An 18,897-nucleotide genomic window follows, 5' to 3' on the forward strand; every position below is an offset into this window, starting at 1 on the left:
AAGGGTTGACCAACTGATGTAAACAAAGCAGACCAGACTCACTGCACTCGCAGAGAAATCTCTTGAAAGAGGTTCAAAACAATGTAGGTTTGTATGTATTTGACTTCTGCACCCAGATGCGGATGCGCAGGCAGCTCAGTGCGCACTCGCGGAGCAGATACTGCACTTTGAGCGGACATTCCCGGACTCTCTCATCATTGCTCTTGGGGACTTTAACAAAGCCAATCTGAGCCATGAGCTTCCCAAATACAAGCAGTATATTAAATGCCCGACCAGAGAGGAGAAGGACATTAGACCACTGTTACAGCACGATCAGCGGGGCCTATCGTGCGGTGCCCCGCGCTTCACTCGGACTTTCTGACCACGTCATGATCCACCTAATCCCCGCGTACAGACAGAGGCTGAAGCTCTCCAAACCTGTCGTGAGGACCAAAAAACTGTGGAGCAACGAGGCTGTGGAGGAGCTTCGCACGTGTTTGGAGTCTACAGACTGGGACACAATGAAGGCTGCTTCTAACAGCTTGGACGAGTTTACGGACACTGTCACCTCCTATATCCACTTCTGTGAGGACAGCATTGTGCCATCACGCACCAGGGTGAGTTATAACAATGACAAACCCTGGTTTACTCCTAAACTCAAAAAGCTGTGGCTGGAAAAGAGAAAGGCGTTCAGAAGCGGAGACAGGGACTGCTACAGAGAGGCCAAGTACAGGTTCACTAAAGAAGTGGACATTGCTAAACATCAGCACTCTGAGAAGATGCAGCAGCAGATCTCAGAGAATGACTCGGCCTCTGTGTGGAAAGGTTTTAGGAATATCACCAACTACAAGCCTAAAACCCCCCACTCCACTGACGACTTGCTCTTAGCCAACACCCTTAACGACTTTTACTGCCGTTTTGACCAGCCATCAGGCAGCCTTCACACCTCCAACGGCCCCAACAATAGAGACACTTTGGACACTCATTCCCCCACCTCTCCCCCCTCCATAGAGCCATCACCACCTTCAAACTGTTCACCTACAACACCCCCCTCCTCACCCCACACAAAAGAGGATTTCACACCACCTCCTCCCACCACAACTCTTCATATTCATGAAGCAGATGTGAGGAAGCAGTTTAAGAGTCTGTATGCTCGAAAAGCTCCCAGACGGTGTGTCTCCTGCCACCCTCAGACACTGTGCAAACGAGCTGGCCCCAGTGTTTTCTGGCATTTTCAACTCCTCACTGCAGGCATGCCATGTGCCTGCCTGCTTCAAGTCCTCCACCATAATCCCTGTCCCCAAGAAACCTAGGATCACTGGACTAAATGACTACAGACCCGTGGCTCTGACATCTGTGGTCATGAAGTCATTTGAGCGCCTAGTTCTCTCCCATCTCAAGACCCTCACGGCCCCCCTCCTGGACCCCCTGCAGTTTGCATACAGAGCCAACAGGTCTGTAGATGACGCCATCAACATGGCCCTACACTTCATCCTGCAGCATCTGGACTCCCCAGGAACCTACGCCAGGATCCTGTTTGTGGACTTCAGCTCTGCCTTCAACACCATCCTTCCAGACCATCTCCGAGACAAGCTTTCCCAGATGAATGTGCCTGATCCCATCTGCTGGTGGATCACTGACTTCCTGACGGACAGGAAGCAGCATGTGAGGCTGGGAAAGAATGTCTCGGACTCCCGGACCATCAGCACCGGCTCCCCTCAGGGCTGTGTTCTTTCTCCTCTGCTCTTCTCCCTGTACACCAACTGCTGCACCTCCACCCACCAGTCTGTCAAGCTAATCAAGTTTGCAGATGACACCACCGTTATCGGACTCATCTCGGACGGGGATGAGTCTGCCTACAGGAGGGAGGTTGAACGTCTGGTGTCCTGGTGCAGCCACAACAACCTGGTGCTGAATGCCCAGAAGACAGTGGAGATTATTGTGGACTTCAGGAAGCACACAGCTCCACTCCCCCCCATCATCCTGACTGACACCCCCATCACCTCTGTGGACTCGTTCCGCTTCCTGGGTACCACCATCACCCAGGACCTGAAGTGGGAGCCCACCATCACTTCCGTCATTAAGAAAGCCCAGCAGAGGATGTACTTCCTGAGGCAGCTGAAGAAATTCAACCTGCCAACACGGACGATGATGCAATTCTACACTGCAATCATCGAGTCCATCCTCACCTCCTCCATCACCGTGTGGTACGCTGGAGCCACTATCAGGGACAAACAGAGACTGCAGCGTGTTGTGCGCTCTGCTGAGAAGGTGATTGGCTGCAGACTCCCATCTCTGCAGGACCTGTACACCTCCAGGACACTGCGGCGTGCAGCTCGGATCTCAGCTGACCCTTCTCACCCTGGACACAGTCTGTTTGACCTGCTCCCCTCAGGCAGGAGGCTCCGGTCCATTCGCACCAGAACCTCTCGCCATAAGAACAGTTTCTTCCCCTCTGCTGTCGGACACATGAACAATAACCGTATGACTGTTCCCACCACTAACACATGACCCTACGCTGTGTTCACTGCATCATTCCATGTTTGGCACTGATCACCACCTGCACTCATGTATATATCATGTATATATCTATCCACTTAGCACTTTTAATTCTTATTCTTATTTTTATATTTTTATGACAGTATGTTTGCACTGAAGCACCGCAGCAATTTCCTAATGTTGTAAACCTGCTCAACATTTGGCAATAAAACCCTTTCTGATTCTGATTTCTGATTCTGATTAACCATCCCATGACTCTCCATCAGAAGTAGAAATAATGCTTTAACATTGGGCCCCGAATAGTTTAGATCAGCAGTCCCCAATCTTTTTTGCGCCACGGACCGGTTTATGCCTGACAATATTTTCACGGACCGGCCTTTAAGGTGTCACGGAAAAATACAACAAAATAAAACTAGTACCGGTACCGAAAAAAAGAAGATTTATTCATAACACATGTGAAAAGACCCAGGAAGACCGAGTTAAAGATAAAAACGATAACAAAATAACGCTGAAAACCGATAAAACCCTGAAAATTATACATTTCACACCTGAGCCTCAACTCTCGCGGCCCGGTACCAAACGACTCACGGACCGGTACCGGTCCGAGGCCCGGGGGTTGGGGACCACTGGTTTAGATGAGCTACCTACAGTTTTAATTTTCTGCACGCCTAGTATTATGTCTCTTTTTTTTTTTTTTGTTCAGAAGAAAGTCTAATACTTGACATGTGTGTTGTGTTTATGCTGCTTCCTCTCCCCCAGAAAAAGATGAGCCCAAGCTGACGTGTGAATACTGTGGCTGGGTTGATTTTGCTTACACATTCAAAGGCTCTAAAAGGTTCTGCTCGGTGGTTTGTGCAAAGAGGTAAGTAACCTTGGCTTCTTTTTCTTTCATGTGAGAAAATAGCAATTTTTCCATTATGTTTACAAAAAAGGAATTTAAGAATATACATATATATATATATTTATTTGTATGAACAGATACAACGTAGGCTGTACGAAGCGAATTGGACTTTTCCGTCCAGAGAGGAACAAACCAGCAAATCGCTGGCGTCGACGGTCTCAGGGCCGCCCCAGTATTGAGGCAAAAAAGCAGGTAAAAACATGCTTCTTAACTGTCATAAAACTTCCTCATCAACACTTTACCTCTCATCAGATACTGCTTCTGCTGCACATTTTAAACCCTGCACTTTTCATGCCTCTTGCTTTTTAATGAAGTTGAACATAATTTGTGTGAGCCCGATTATCTCCCTCTGTCTTTAAAGGGTCATTAAGTACTCGATGATCTTCATCAGCCTTTATTGGTGACCGGCAGAAATGGGAGAGCATTAGTAGAGATTTTCTGCCTTTTGCACAAGTTATATAGATGTAGATAACAACTGGATTCACAGTTTTCTCCCCACACGTCAAAGCCTTCTTTTGGGACGTAACACATTATCCTTTAACTGATCTTAAAGAGAAGCAGTTTAGGTAATTACAGCAGAAATTCAGTGGAAAATATAAAGCAAGCATTTTACACCACAATAGTAAAATGTGGTGTAAAATTTTCTTTTTTAATCAAGAGCTTTTTAGTATTTTATGGACAGCTTATGTAATGTTATAAGGATTCGGCTTTAAACCTCCAGTGGGGGGTGCTTTTGTGTCATGTATACACCAATATGCTTAGGGCTTTGCAATTCAAAGACAAAGTGATCTTTGAGGCAATGGTATTGATCCATTAATCCCCATCATATCCCTGCAGGTGTATTATCGGCATTTAAACCTATTGTACCCTACAAATCTTACTTATTACCCCGTTAATCTTTGCGTTGACTTTTATATTGACCTGGGAGTGTTTTACTTATGCGCTATCCTTTCTTAAATGTAACAATTGATGTCACTCCTGTTTGTATTGCTTTGCAGAAGCTGGCCTTGTCACCACAGCAAACTCAGGGCGGTTCTGTATCCTCACCACATCCCTCCCAGCCCAGTCAGGAGGAATCCAGCCCATGTTCAGACATGTCAAGCTACGAGGAGCCACCGTCTCCCATGTCAGCAGCCAGCTCTGGACCTTTGGCTCCTGCCCCGGCTCCAGCCCAGGTCCCTGTCCGCCGTCAGCCGAGCAGGGCCTCGGACCAGGAGGCCTGCGTTGGGAGAGATGGAGCACCGCTCTGTCAGCGCTTCGTACCCAACGACCCCACCAAATGGAATGTGGAGGAGGTTTATGAGTTCATTCGTTCACTACCAGGTGAGTAGGCTTTGCTAAGAAGGCACAATCATAATGCTTTATACTCCGATGTGTTCCGTGTATGAAACCTGTTTACCTGTTATTAACTGTAGCTCGTGCCTCTGCTGTTTTCACAGGTTGCCAGGAGATAGCAGACGAGTTTCGCTCTCAGGAAATCGATGGACAGGCCTTGCTCCTGTTAAAGGAGGACCACCTGATGAGCACTATGAACATTAAGCTGGGACCTGCACTCAAGATCTTTGCACGCATCAACATGCTCAAAGACTCTTAGCAGGAAACCGTGTGTGTGTATGGGTGTGTCTGTTTGTGTGTATTTGTATATTATAGCACTGATGGCACAGAGTACTGACTGCACTGTGAGCAGGCCTGCTCCATTACTGGACTGGTTCCTGTCATCCAGAATCTCACTCAAGTTTGACTCGACCTCCCAAACCAGATCATACTCACCGGCATCAGCTCAGTCGCCTTGTGACCATTTATGCTTCTGCTTGGTAACGTTAGAGTGACGTGTCAGACACTTCAGTCTGTGTTTACATGCAGTCACAGGAGAAGCTTTTCAGTTGCTAAACCTTAAAGGAGCCTGTACAAAAGCTGTGCCAAAATCTTTTATTTTTCCAGATGAAAAGAAATTATACTTTAAAAGTATACATGGTTGAAACAGCAGACGCATAAGTTTCCACCTGGCAGTGCACCTGGTGAGTTCTTTCTGGGTTAAAAACAAAAAAACTAAATGAGTTGATGTGAGTATAACTGTTAGTAGAAAAGACACCAGATGTCAAAACTGGAGACAAGTTAATAGCAAGCAGCAGCCTCTGGGGCTGAAAAAGCCAACGCACAAGTGCCAAAAACTGCAGTTTTTCTACAGTCGCTGGCTCTAAAAGCCATTAATCCCCCTTACCAAGTTTATGCTTCCCGTTGTCGCCCTCGCTAACAGTGGTACTGGCCAACAGTGACATCACAATTGCTGGCAAGCACGACACATCAGTGTCATGTAGGCTGGTGTGTACTATCATGCCACCATTTCAGTGACACAGTCGTACAGAAGCTCAGAGATTCTAGAGGGACTTTTAAAGCAAGGCAGATGCAGCAACAGCTTAAAAACATGACTTTGCTGTAGCTTTGCATCCTTTTTCTTCTTCTCCTATACCAATGCTCCTGTGAAGGATTCTTCTTAATAGGAGATGAATCTGATGTGCGTCAAGCACCAGTATAAATGGGTACAGGGCTGTAATGACGTCACGGTTGGTGTAACAAGCAATTTGAGTAACATAAGCTAGACTTAAGACCCCAATGTTAAAATGCTCAACTTTACTGTATCAATAAACATGTCTGCAGCCCTGTACAAAAAATGGTTTGGTCTTTCTGGATAGATTACACCTTCAAACAGCCTAATTGTATCTGATAGCTCTTGGCAAAGCTTCCATTCAGCTAAATAGAGTCGCTATATTTAACTTCTCAACTGTGTTTGGTGCCTTTGGGAGCTTTTTTTTAATGCCGTTATCTGACATTTTATATGGTATTAAAGCACTGCTGAACTTATTATCTGTGCAGGTATCTGTACTATAGATGCAGCTTACAAACCAAGCTTGCCAGCATTAACTGATAGCACTCTTTGTTATTGAACAAATAGATTCACCACAGCTCCAACACAACATGGACATATAGCTCAAAGTTTAAAGTGCCAGTCCATAAGTTGATAAGTGATGTTGCACTACATCCATCAATTACATAATCTGCTTCTCTGCCATAAACAGACGACGGGGGAAAACACCTCTATAACGTCAGCTTTTCAAGCTGGGGAATGATAATCTTCTATTACATGTGTAATCTGTTAAGCTGTGATCACAGTGCAGGAGAATTAAGATAACAAGAGTGTCCTTTTAGTACCAGATGTAACAGCAATTATCAAATGTCATTAAGCAGATTCCAGATGAAGATACTGATCCTGTGATAATTGCAGAAAAATGAAGTGTTATGTTTTCCCTGGAGAAGGTTTTTTTTTTTTTTTGTTTGTTTTTTAAAGTCTCTAAAAGCTTAACTGAGGGAAAATGTGGCTACGAGAAGAGACAGTGCCAAGGTGCATTACCTGTTCAGTTATGATTGGGCCAGGTCACACTGCAGCACAGTCAGTGCTGAATGGAGGCATTGGGACAAAACATGAGAGAAGTCTCGATTTATTATATTATTAGACAAGTTTTTGTACAGTTTGGTTAGCGTGTGAATGAGAGCGAGGTGGCTGTACGTGCGGCTGGGAACAGAAGATTGCATTCATTAATTTGCCCATTTTTATTCACTTGATGCTCCTTTGCCTTTTCTCACAATGGACTCTCACAGCTCTCGAATACAAAGCTTGAATGCGAAGAAACCATTTAAGCAGCCTCTTTTGTGACATCGATTTTTCCCTTCCATCTGCCAGTTTTCTCCTCTGAACTTACACTGCTTACAAATGATTTTTTTTCAGCTGCTCTTTTTTTTGTTGTTGTTAAAGATTTACTAAAATATGATATTGATTTCTTGTATGAGATTTGTAAAAGTACACTAAATTATCAAAGAAAAAATGTGGGTACGCTGCTCTCTTTTTGTAGCAGCTCTGTTTTTGGCACTTATTCTCTCTTTTGCTTTAATGTTGGGGAAACGCTTCACCTAAAAGTGAGAAATCTGGAGTGGCATTTGTGAAGCGGTGCCAAAAAAAAAGTTTATATGTGCATCAAAGCTCAAGTGAGGAAGAAGAGTGTGAATCTGTTAAGTTATCGTTTTGCTTTTTTAACAAAAGTATAAAAGGTGTTTGATATTTTGAAATATGCAAATGTATAAAGTACCATTGGCTTGGGAATTTTGGGTTTGTTTGTTTGTTTTCTATGGGGGGAAAAATGTTCTTATTTACTTGTTTTGTGGGCGAGTTTGGAAAGTTGACATTTTCTTTTTGATACTGCTTTGTTAAATGCTTGTATTTATCAAAACTGTTTGTTACACATTTTGCAGTCATAAATAATTTGCTATACAATTCTGTGTCGGGACATTTGTGTGTGTCTGTGGATTTTATTATTTATTTATTTTATTAATGGGACACCTCTAGTTGTTAATTTATATACAAAGCATTTAATTTCACAAATTCCATTTGAATGTGCTTGTGTTTTTTGGAGCATGTTATCAGAATTTTATGACCACTGTTTCTTTCTCTTGAAGTTCCAGACTCATGAGGACCGAAACTTAAAATGCTGAAATATCATCAGTTTTATTTAATTAAAGATGGAAAATGGTTTTGAAAATGGGCAGATTTGGCAATATATTTAGAGATTTCTTCAATTAAGCACCAAAGATCTAAATATAACCGGGCACCAAAGCATTTTTTTTAAAGGCACATATTTCTTCTTTTGATACATGTTCAGTCTCCCTGTCACATTAAGTATTTAAAGAAATATGCTAATCTATAGACTGATCACAAATGAAATCCAAAAACAATTAACAAACAGAACACCATCTGAAATGATGGCATTATTATTATTATTAGGATATGATATAGAAAACATGAGCTTGAGAAGACACGCAAAAGCAAAGTAGCTTTTTAGCTCCATTTGTGTCCATTCCATTAGGCCTACTTGATGAGGGAGGTGAGGAAATTGAATATCATATAAAATAAATATAAAATCCAGTATGTAACAAACCTGGAACCTGAACACACGCACAATATAAAAAAAAATAATTATGGATCGTCTGGTTTATAAAGCATAAAGTAAACAGAACATACACAAAAAAATTAGTAATTCTAGAACAGGCCTTTTAAAAGTACTGGTGCAGCATTTGAGTAGTTCGGTATAACGCACTGGTTGACGGTTCACGTTCCTAAGCTGTGTACCTGCTCTTTCTCGAAATTGGAACAAAGATATTTCCAGGTGTTGAGCTCTCATAACGTTTCGTACAATGGCTGACGGGCGGTTTCCTTTTTGTTTCCACCGAACTATAATGAAGAAACAGGTAGCTCTAGTTTTGTTTCAGACGCAGAGACGAGTACAGAAAACTGCAGCACAGACACGCCCACTGTTTTGATTTGAGAACGGACGAAACCAAAAGAAGTAGCGGCATTTTTAATGTCTTTTTCAAGGTAGAAAATAGTTTAGTTCAATGGTTTATTATGTTTATAGCTGCATTTTTCTATGTGACCACAGCCACGCATACAGGATAGATGTTGCTGTGAAACAGGAAAGGCGTCTATCATTGTTTAACCATCCCCCCCTTATTGGTGAAAATGGTTTAGTCCAAGTTTGAAACGACGTTTTGAACTGGAGGTTTTTAAACTGCGGAAAGAAACACTGTAACGTTTCTAACATACTACTCACCTCTAAAACCTATACTATATTCTTTAAATAACAGCAACAGGTAAGTTCGCCTTTAGAAAGGTGTCATATTTTCATTTCTGTGTAGTCCTATTTTTGACTTTAATAAATACATTTTTACTCATTTTATTTTATGTAATTTTTTTGTTAATACTTTAATGTACACATGTAATAGTACATTTTCTGTGTGTGGAGTGTAGGTGTACCCAATTTTACCCTTGTACCCAACTTCATTAGTTTTCTTTTTTTTCCCTAATAAATAATGTTTAACCTAAATATTTATGTTTATATCAATAAACATATTTATATCAATAGTTGCTATAGTGTGTGTGTGTGTGTGTGTGTGTACATATGTATGTGTGTATATATAAATATAGAAAAATGTGTGTTTATATAGATAGAGTTGAATATAGATACAGGACTATTGTACATTTATAGAAAAAGATGAAAACCCCTTATAATTTCCTAGAAGTAGTCACACTTTATGTTCTTTTTGATCACTAGTCCCCAAACCAGGGGGCAAATCTTTGAAACTGTAGCTGTGCTGTTTCTCATTAAAATATGACTAAAACTGTTGCTTGATTGTTAATCAATTGACGAACAGTCTCAACCATGACCATTTTGAGTGGAGGCGTAGTTAAAACCTGACAAAAGTGACTATTTGTACCACGTTAACGAGTGATTTAAATGTCTAGACTTCTTCTGAAATGCCAAATCAGAGAGAGGGAGCCACTGATGATTCCCCTGCTGACCTTCCCTGTCTGGAAAAACTTGACTCTCCAACAGGTACGTGGCAGTTATTACAGCAGTTATTGTTTTCAGGCACATTCAGGGGCCATTAGTAATTGAAATATTACCACTGTGGCAGTTTTAATTATCTGTGGGTGTGTGTGTCCTGTCTGTGGTGTCAGGGAGCCCACCCACTGCCTCATTATCCAGTCTAATGGAGCTGGAAAATTGTGTTTCCAACATGAGTCTTGCACATGAGATAGTGGTGAACAGAGACTTCTGCTTCAAACCCCGAAATCCTTCTACAGACAGGCAAGAAAACACTTAACCACATCTACAGTGACCTTGGTTATTCTTAGTTCCTATATTAATGAGTGTTTTTACCCTTGAGCTGTTCTTTTAATCTGCTTGTCTGCAGCCTGGAGGGTAGAGTGACAGAAATCGTTCACCGGGCCTTTTGGGACAGTCTTCAGGAGCAGCTGAACAGCGATCCTCCAAACTACAGACACGCTGTCCTTCTGCTGCAGGAAGTCAAAACTGTGAGTATCTGGCATTGTAAGGGTCAAAAGGAAAGCACAAACATGATCACCAACCTTACAAAAGGAGAAATTAGCGCTATCTGATCAATAAAGCATTACTTTAATTCACAATGTATTTGTTATGATGCTGTCAAAAATATTCAGGTTTATAAGAAATGTGAAGACAAAAAAAATCTTACATTTTAGATCTTTTAGGGGTTTTTTTGTACCAATTAAAAAGTCATTTTTAAAGTGACATAAAACAGAAAAATCAGAGAAATACACGTCACAATGATATTACAACAGATTGGGTTTGGCAACTGTGTGGCAGTCCTTTGAGTTTATACATCACTTTGATGTGTAGAAATCCTGTTGTGGGCAGATGTCCCAGTCCTTTTCACACAAGAAAGAAGCTGAACAGCTGCTTGTTTCAGAATTTCAAAATTGATGAAATCTTTGTGCCTTACATTGAATGAAAATGTTGGTGATTTAAAATATACAGTACAAGGGAAGTGATTATCCAGTTCATTTCTTTGATCATACTGAAAAAACAACATTGCATATTTTGAGATGAAATATTAGGTCACTGCAAAGTGTATTTGTAGCTTCTGGGAACCCCAACATATATACCCAGATGTTTATCTTTAATATAGTCACACTACTGCGCCTCCACAAGGTTTGCACAGATTTATTTAAAACAGATGAGAGGTTCAGGTTTGGCTGCTTTGAGTGTACATTTACTTAGAGAAGCTCTGTCTTTGCACAATCTTCTATTTCCTGTAAATTTAAATAAGAAATGGAATAAGATCCCTTGAGCACATATGTAGATTTTCATATCTTCTCTTTTGATTCCAAAAAAAAGGAGAAGAAATTAAAAAAACAGAAAGAAACTGGCCATGTCATCTTTAATCAAACCCATATTCTACTCTACTTTTATCTTAGATGTGTGCTTGTATTTTATAGCTTGTTTAAGATTGTGTTTATCTGCCCAGGGATTGTAAACTTGGTAGTAGCTAAATCTTTATTAAATAGACTTAAAAAACAGTTCCAAGTGAGTGTTTGCAGTGTATTATATTAAAAGAACTGGATAAACTGAATACTTCGAAACAAAACATAACATGTTAGTGAAAACAGACATTTTTCTTCACATTAGATGCTTCAGTCCCTGCTCTTGCCTGCTCACGTCAGACTGAGGTCTCAGCTTGACGAGGTGCTGGATATGGATCTGATTGGGCAGGAGGTCGACCACGGGGCTCTGGACCTCCACCGACTGGCGGAATTCGTTATCAACACCATGGCATCTTTATGTGCTCCGGTGCGCGACCCAGAAGTCAGAGCACTGCGGGATCTCAAGGAACCTGTGGAGCTCCTGAGGTAAGAAGCAGGTTAACAACACCTGCAGCGAATAAACTTGTGTCTGACATGGAATCAGTGGCAGGCTGTGGCCCTGTTTAAAATCCAGCATGCAGCAAGCTGTATTCCTGTAATGACATCACTTGCAGACCACATTATTACCATGAAATGTAACGTAAAACCGAATTAATATACATTCACTGATCAGTTTTCTGCTTAGTAATGCAGTACCAATATAAGATAAATCCAAACTTCTTTTCAGTTGGTGTGAGTTTGGATGCTCCGTTCTGCAGTAATACCTCTCATAATGTCCAATTAGAACTAAAAATAATCTTCAGTATGTGCAAATATTTAAAAGTGCTTGTAAATTCTTGTTTTAAAAATAGTATAAATCCCACCAGAATTAACTAAATCTATTTAAACAATATAAAGATGCAAATCTATTAATTTATATCCAAAGCATCTATATGTTGTGCTGAAGAGATATTAACTAAAATTGAACTTTGGCCAAGCTGTACTATCATGTAATACCACTTTGCGCCACATGATGATGCTGTGAGTTGTGTAACCTTTATTTAACTGGGCAAGTCCTTTGCTCTACCTGCTATTTCTTGAGGAAATGCATGTAGAGCTAAAGTATCCACTGTTTAAAACATCTCCAAACGCCTATTAAAATTCTGCCCTCTAGTGGTTGAGGTTACCTTATTTCCAAGAATGTCAAAAAAGGTTTTACTCAAACATTATTCCTCCCAGGGAGATCTTCCGTGTCTTGGGTCTCATGAAGACCGACATGGTTAACTTCACCATTCAAAGCCTGAGGCCTCATCTCATGCAGCAGGCCATACAGTACGAGCGGGCGAAATTCCAGCAGATCCTGGACAAGCAGCCAGGTGAGAAGGGATTTCATTTCCAGCACTCTTCAATCTTCAACTTCACTGGTGCAACGAGTGATAGATGATAAAGGTGACTTTGTGAGTGCTACATTTATGGTCGCTAGATATTTCAGTTTTCAATTGAACCTCTTTTGACCCTCGTCTCTCTAAAGTACCATCCTGCCATTTTTCTGCTTCTCATATATTGGGTAAGGAGTGGGACAGCCAATCCCTGAACTGAGTTTTTGGCTCATGTACTCTGCTTCTGTAGCGCTGGCTAATCAGAGTAACTGGCAGCGTGACAGTCACTGGTGCTGAATAAGCCATGTTAGCATCCATCCATTTATTTTGTTAATCGCTCATCCAACTTAGGGTCATGGGGGGAGTTGCAGCCTATCCCAGCTGTCATATAGTCAGAGTCAGCCTTTACAAAAGGCTGACAAAGAGAACCACACAGTCTCACATCCACACTTAGTTGTTTTGTTTTGGGTTGTTTTTTTAATGTAATTGTTTCATCTAATAAACTCCAGAGTAGACACCATGCTTATGGAGTCATTAGACAAATAATCAGTAACAGCCATTTAGGATATTGACCCCAAGTGGTCAAAATGGGAATTAGAATCGTGTAACTCCCCGTGGTTTGATTTTCAGGATTAAAAAAATTTACCTGCAGTGGGAGATTTTTGCCAAACAATTTTTTCTCACTACTCTGGTGAGTAGTTTAAATACTGAAAAGTCTAAATAGTAAGCCAGATCATGAGTTAAGCAAAAGAGTTTTATCACCTGGGAGAGACACTTGGTGCAATCCCATGTGAAGCCTTTGTTGGGATTACTGGAGCGTATTCCAAGTGTCATCGAGTGACATGTCAAGGAAAAGGAGAAGACGAGACGGGTCCTTTTTAAGAGCAGCAAAAGAACTGGAGAACTTCAAGACATGTCAAGGAGGTAATTTAGCCATTTAAATCAGCTGTGTTGGAACAAGGACACATCTAAAACCTGCAGGACACTGGTCCCTGAGGCCTGGAGTTGGACACCCCTGTTCTAGAGTCATCACAGCAATCAGGTTTTCACCAGCTGTCTCTAACCAGAAACCACCTTTTACTGGGTCCAGCTCCTCCACCACATCCGACACCAGTTCCACAGACTTAACTCCAAGGCTATAGTCCCAGGTCAATTGCAAATGTAACATAAAAGGTCAATATATGCTGATAGATTACTCTTCATAAAAAGACAAAGTGGGATGGAGATGATTGACTTTTTAACAGAGCACCACAGTCTTAGACTAAGGTAGGTGTGGGGAAAACCACAGAGGTAAATTTAAGAAATTATTGTGCTTTAAAGGTGCATATTTAAATATGTAAATAATAAGTGCAAACACATACAAGGTAAACGCAGTTTTAGCAAAATAACTCAAGTATGAATTCACAGCTAATCCCTACATGAGTTTCTAGTTTCTACTGAATAGAGCATGTTTATTTTTTTAAATGATGGTCTCATTAGTTTAAAAATTGATGATAAAGCAGGGGATGCTTTAAGTTGCATGGAGTTATTGCTCAGTTTCTCAGTCGATCTCCGCCTCAATCATCACAAAGTCTAAAATGGGGATGGTGAAAATGCTCAGCTCGAGGCTTGACAAACCACAGTGACATAACCATGGCTACATCCATCTTTAATGAACAGTCTATGGCTCTGTCTCGCTCAGTAGCCACTAAAATCCATGATTCACTTAGTCGGTCTCATCTGTGTAGTTTCAGTTTTTTAGTATATTCTTAATCATTTCATAATTTGTCACTTCTCTTCAGATTCTTTGGACAATACCACTGCTTGGCTTCAGACAGCAGCGTCTGAGGTGGTGTCGCCGTGTGAGGCGCAGTCTGATTCTCCCGGTCCTGACAGCCGCGGTCCTTTCAGCCCCACCGCTGTCCTCAACCGGGCCTACATACGTCTTCTCCACTGGGACCCACAGGACCAGAAATACCCTGAGGTCAGCTGCCGTCTGAAAAATTACATCACGCCCATGCTTTTCATCGGACCCGGTGATATTTTATTGATTATGAGGGAATGTTCAGTTTGCCTACCCATTCCTCCTCACTGGTTAAAAGCATGTGAACTGATTTTAGACGCTGCATTAATATAATTGATGAATCATGACAGTTTGCATTTATATACTCTATGACCCCTGGAAATTCATCAATTACCTGTGGCTTCGCAATCTTATTTAGGGTTATAACCATTAGACTCTTTATTGAGGTATTGATTTCATATTTATGCGGAAAACATTGCCCCCTTGTGACCCCAATCTGCCTTCCACACACAGACCATCCTGATGGATCGGGCCCGCCTGGATGCTCTTGGTCAGCGGCTCCAGATGTTGGTCCTGGAGGCGTCGGTGCTGCTCTTGACTAACGCTCAGTGCGGCCGCGTCGTTTTCTCCCTGCAGGGGTTTGTAGGTAAACTCAGGCAGTCCATCACTGCCCTGCTGGAGGGCAGTCACACAAGGTAAGAGGAGGATGTGGTGATGCATGTACTGGCTGTCACAGGGAACAGGTATTGTATGAGAAAGAAACCAATGGAGGTGACATGAGGCAACTAGCTTGTCAGAACAGATCCAGCTAACCTCATTCTTTCTGTTCAAGAGAGGGCGTGTCATGATTAGCGGATAAATGTGGAACAGCAGCTTGTAATGTTCGAGGTCTGCTTGCACTCTGGTCCGAGCTGCAATAAAAGGCATTATTTAAACGCCAGAAAAGAAATCCTGAGCAAAATTAGAAGCCATTGCCATGGTTGAACATTTTTGCTTTGGTGTGTTGTAACAATGAATATCTCAAACTTGGCCTGGATTCATAGTTGACAAACTTCAAAAACTGAACCAATCAGCATGCGAGATGAGGCTAACTTGTTAGAGCTGTTTAGGGGTACGAGGTTTATCTAACATTTGTGAGGAGTTATCAGCTATAATCAAGCCTGAATGTTCAGATCATCTATGAACTCTATGAACTGGATCTGTTTTACCTGACTGTCTTTTATGCATATACTGTTACCATGGTGGATGCTAATATTAAACATGACCAGAGTTTCAAAATAAAGCAGTCCTAGACCGCATATCTCCGCCATGGCTGAAGATGACCTCAAATCAATTTCATAGATTTGAAAAAAAATGTTTGAATTGTTTTGTGATGTTTTCTTGAAAAAATACAAACAATGTTTGATATTTGGCAAGTTCTCCAATTTTGTCAGACATTGGTTTGTTTTGTTGTGTTTTTTTTAAACTCTGGCTCTAAATTTTGTCAACAAGAGCAGGTATCCTTAATATGGTCACAGCGCAGCCTGTGAGCACAGAAGCCCCACCTACCTGCTGTTCAAACCGTCTGTTTGACAGCGACAGCCAGTCAGAAGAAAGTTGGCTTAAAAGGGAGCGTGGTCTTAGAGTTAGAGGAGCTAACACTGTTTGTTTGAGATAGTAGAAGTAGTAGAAGTGGAGTAAGGAATATTTTGAACTTCCCCAACTTTAAAATGATGGAGTCTAAATGAGGATAATAGTTCTAATTTAAAATTTCTAACACTGTAGAAGCTGTTCTGAAAAATTGAGTTCCAGACAATCTGGCATTTGCTCTTCAAAATCTATTTCCATGTCAAACATCTGTGGCTCAATTACTCCTACGTTAGTTTTATCATTGCATAGCAGAAAGTAGTCTTTCAGTGTTAACTGTCAGAGCAAAGCAGATATGGCTCAGCAGCAGGCAAGCAGCAGACGAGGTGAGAGGGCACAGAAGACGACACTAATTTGCATTTTCATAAATACGCATCTACTAAAAAGAGGCAAGGGTGTAGAATTATATTTAAGCCATTTTAAGGAGTGCACTCATGGAAACAAATGTGTAATTGTGAAAAACAAAGATGAGTTTGTAGGAGTTTAATCAATGGGCAGGAGAGGAACTTTAATCAAAATCCTGCTCTTGGAGAACTCCTTTATTACTTCCATCAGTTCCTGTGCATAGATGCGTAGGCCTGTGAGACAATATATGTCTGATGAAGAATGCTGATGGTTGGTCTGATACCGGTTTCTGGTGCTACAGGGAAGCTGACCTGAAGGGGGCCTTGTTGGGGATTGGGGAGATAGTATTGCAGCAGATGTCTGAAGCGCTGGCTACTCAGGGAGGAGCAGCCCTGCCGGAGGAGAGCCAGGATCTGCTGAAGGGACAAATATCTGAGCTGTGGAAACACAACAACCCAGTCTGCGTGCTTATAGGTAAGACAGGATGGGGGAAATGAAATATATCCACATATTGGACTTACATCAGTGTGTATTACTATATAATGTCAGCTGTTTACGTTTTGTAAGGTGTGAGTGGAAAAAATGGCCATTATAGACTACCGTTACTGGAAAAACATTTTTAAAAGAAGTATATTTTACGTAGCAAAAACTCATGTTTGGAGAATCACAATTTTCAATGGACAGATTAAACTAATCAGTTAATTTGATCTTTTTTATTTGTGTAAAATGTCACAAGAAAGACCATGGTGATATCAGGATGTTGACGCAGATCATGTTCCTTGAAAAATAAATCCTCAAAGTATTTATTATAAAAACTACAGAGTATTTGCTTATGTTTTTTCCTTCTTTTTAAAAAGAAATATTATCTTGTATTTTATATATTATAAGATTATAATATTTATAATACAGATAAGCATCTACTCTGTATTTCTTTATATATTGCTTCCGAAAAGCCAGACTTTATTGTAGTGGTCTTGAGCAATGGTTCTCCACGCTTTCTGAAGGTCTTTTGAACGTGTGCTTTGACTATTGGCTGCTTTTTCCACTCATTTTCTGTCCACTCCTTGTACCTGACCATTTTCACAGGAATATTTTTTGTTTGTTAAACCACTTGAACCTGACTTATGAGTCATTCAAATAAGCACTTAAGGGACAAACCAGTGTTTGTCACACTGTTATTAGCAGCCTGTTCCCATATCTTCAGTTGAATCTATAAACAACAAGAGCTATTAGCTGAAAACTTGGCATATGTTGGCATGATGTCCAGTGTGTCCTCAAAGACATTGAGAAGGCATCAGGTTTTTGGTTAAGTTCTTACTTCATTAAAATTTAGGATAACTTGGCCAAACAGAGTGGTTAAAAAAAAGCGGTCCTGGAAAAATATTTTCATTAAGATAGATAAGTACATGTTCCTGCACTTTAATGCTGCTGAGTTTAGATAATCTCTGTTTAAACTTGGATGTGTGCTGCTGCAGAGCTGACTTCTCTCCCTCCTTCTCTCCATCAAACAGGAGAAAGGGTACAGGGTTTCCTCCAGGACACGCTGCGGGGCGGCCCTGCTAAAAGGAGTCCAGAGCTGCCTGCTCCCCTCGGGCTGCTGAGTGCTGAGCTAGTTGAGCTGGGGACGGCCTTTGGGCGAATCGTCCACTTCAACCAAACAGTCTTTGGTCCCTTCTATGCGCCCATCCTCAGGAAACTGCTGTTCCAGCCAGTAGGGGCCGAGGCTGGGGAGGACTCGCGCTAAACTGAGGCTGACCCTTTCAGTTTGTAGCTACATTCTTAGGCAATTTAAAGAAACAAAGGCACAGAACCAAAATCCTGTGTTGCCTTATACATATTTACTGCCTTGAAAAAAACAAACACGTGAAAGAAATTTTAGTAATTCTGACCCAGGTGAAAGCTATAATTATTATATTTAGCCATTTTAAGACGCTGAATGTGAATGGTTTTAGAAATCAGAGCACCAAAGAACATATGATGAGTCTGTAAATAATACTTAAGCTTTAATATGTAGCTCTTCATGTTGAAAAATGTTTATGAGTAACTTACCAAAGACAGCATGCACCTTTTCAATATTTTTATTATTATTATTTTTTTCTTCTTGAATCAAAAATATACTTGTGTTTCTTTCAGTCGTTGACATTGGAGCGGGTATGTGCTACTAAACAAATACCAAAGTGATATATTTTTTCCACCAGCCATTCAAAGACATGAAAACACGTGAGCTTGAAAGAAATTATCGTTCACCTTGTTACATTTTAAGCAATATTTCAGAAAAAAACTGTTACAGGATGCACATACAATGGGATAAGTTAAATCCTAAAGAGGTCTTATTTTAAAATCTGTATTTTTTTTTCTTTTCAAAAAATACTAATACGGTTTTTAGTATTTTTCCCCCATTACATGTTATTGTAGTGAAGCTTACAAGAGTCCTGTTTTAAATGTATGTACACGCTAACATTTCAAATGTTTGGAGTGACTGTGCTATAGCTGACTGCCAACAAGCAAAGGAAGTATTCAGAAACCAATTTGTGCCCTTTTATTTGCTTCTGGCACTATTTTTGTAACCCATTAACAAACTGTATAAAAAAGATGGACATAGCCCTGGGGTCTA

The 18,897-nt window shown here is 41.0% G+C and overlaps 2 protein-coding genes across 3 annotated transcripts in view; both read left to right on the plus strand.

Moving 5' to 3' along the window:
• The window catches only part of phc2b (polyhomeotic homolog 2b (Drosophila)), a 51,288-nt gene extending 43,582 nt beyond the window's left edge, over window positions 1-7,706 (plus strand). For both annotated transcript variants that reach the window (XM_085457456.1, XM_085457455.1), the window contains exons 12-15: window positions 3,238-3,340; window positions 3,457-3,571; window positions 4,378-4,702; window positions 4,819-7,706. In XM_085457456.1, the coding sequence (XP_085313582.1) occupies window positions 3,238-3,340; window positions 3,457-3,571; window positions 4,378-4,702; window positions 4,819-4,973 (698 nt within the window). In that variant the 3' untranslated portion in view covers window positions 4,974-7,706. The remainder of the gene's footprint in view (window positions 1-3,237; window positions 3,341-3,456; window positions 3,572-4,377; window positions 4,703-4,818) is intronic.
• Window positions 7,707-8,448: 742 nt separating this feature from the next.
• On the plus strand, window positions 8,449-18,635 carry LOC146710156 (T-complex protein 11-like protein 1). Its single transcript, XM_085457458.1, has 10 exons — window positions 8,449-9,079; window positions 9,732-9,822; window positions 9,948-10,077; window positions 10,184-10,304; window positions 11,437-11,657; window positions 12,390-12,526; window positions 14,311-14,492; window positions 14,826-15,007; window positions 16,585-16,757; window positions 17,795-18,635. The coding sequence occupies exons 2-10, from the start codon at window positions 9,744-9,746 to the stop codon at window positions 18,025-18,027; spliced, it is 1,458 nt and encodes a 485-aa protein (XP_085313584.1). The 5' UTR covers window positions 8,449-9,079; window positions 9,732-9,743; the 3' UTR covers window positions 18,028-18,635.
• The last annotated feature ends 262 nt before the right edge of the window (window positions 18,636-18,897 follow it).

Source organism: Copadichromis virginalis, linkage group LG5 (assembly GCF_057382275.1).
Source record: "Copadichromis virginalis isolate Kocher_CV1m ecotype Utaka linkage group LG5, C_Virginalis_male_GT1.1, whole genome shotgun sequence".
Taxonomy (NCBI): domain Eukaryota; kingdom Metazoa; phylum Chordata; class Actinopteri; order Cichliformes; family Cichlidae; genus Copadichromis; species Copadichromis virginalis.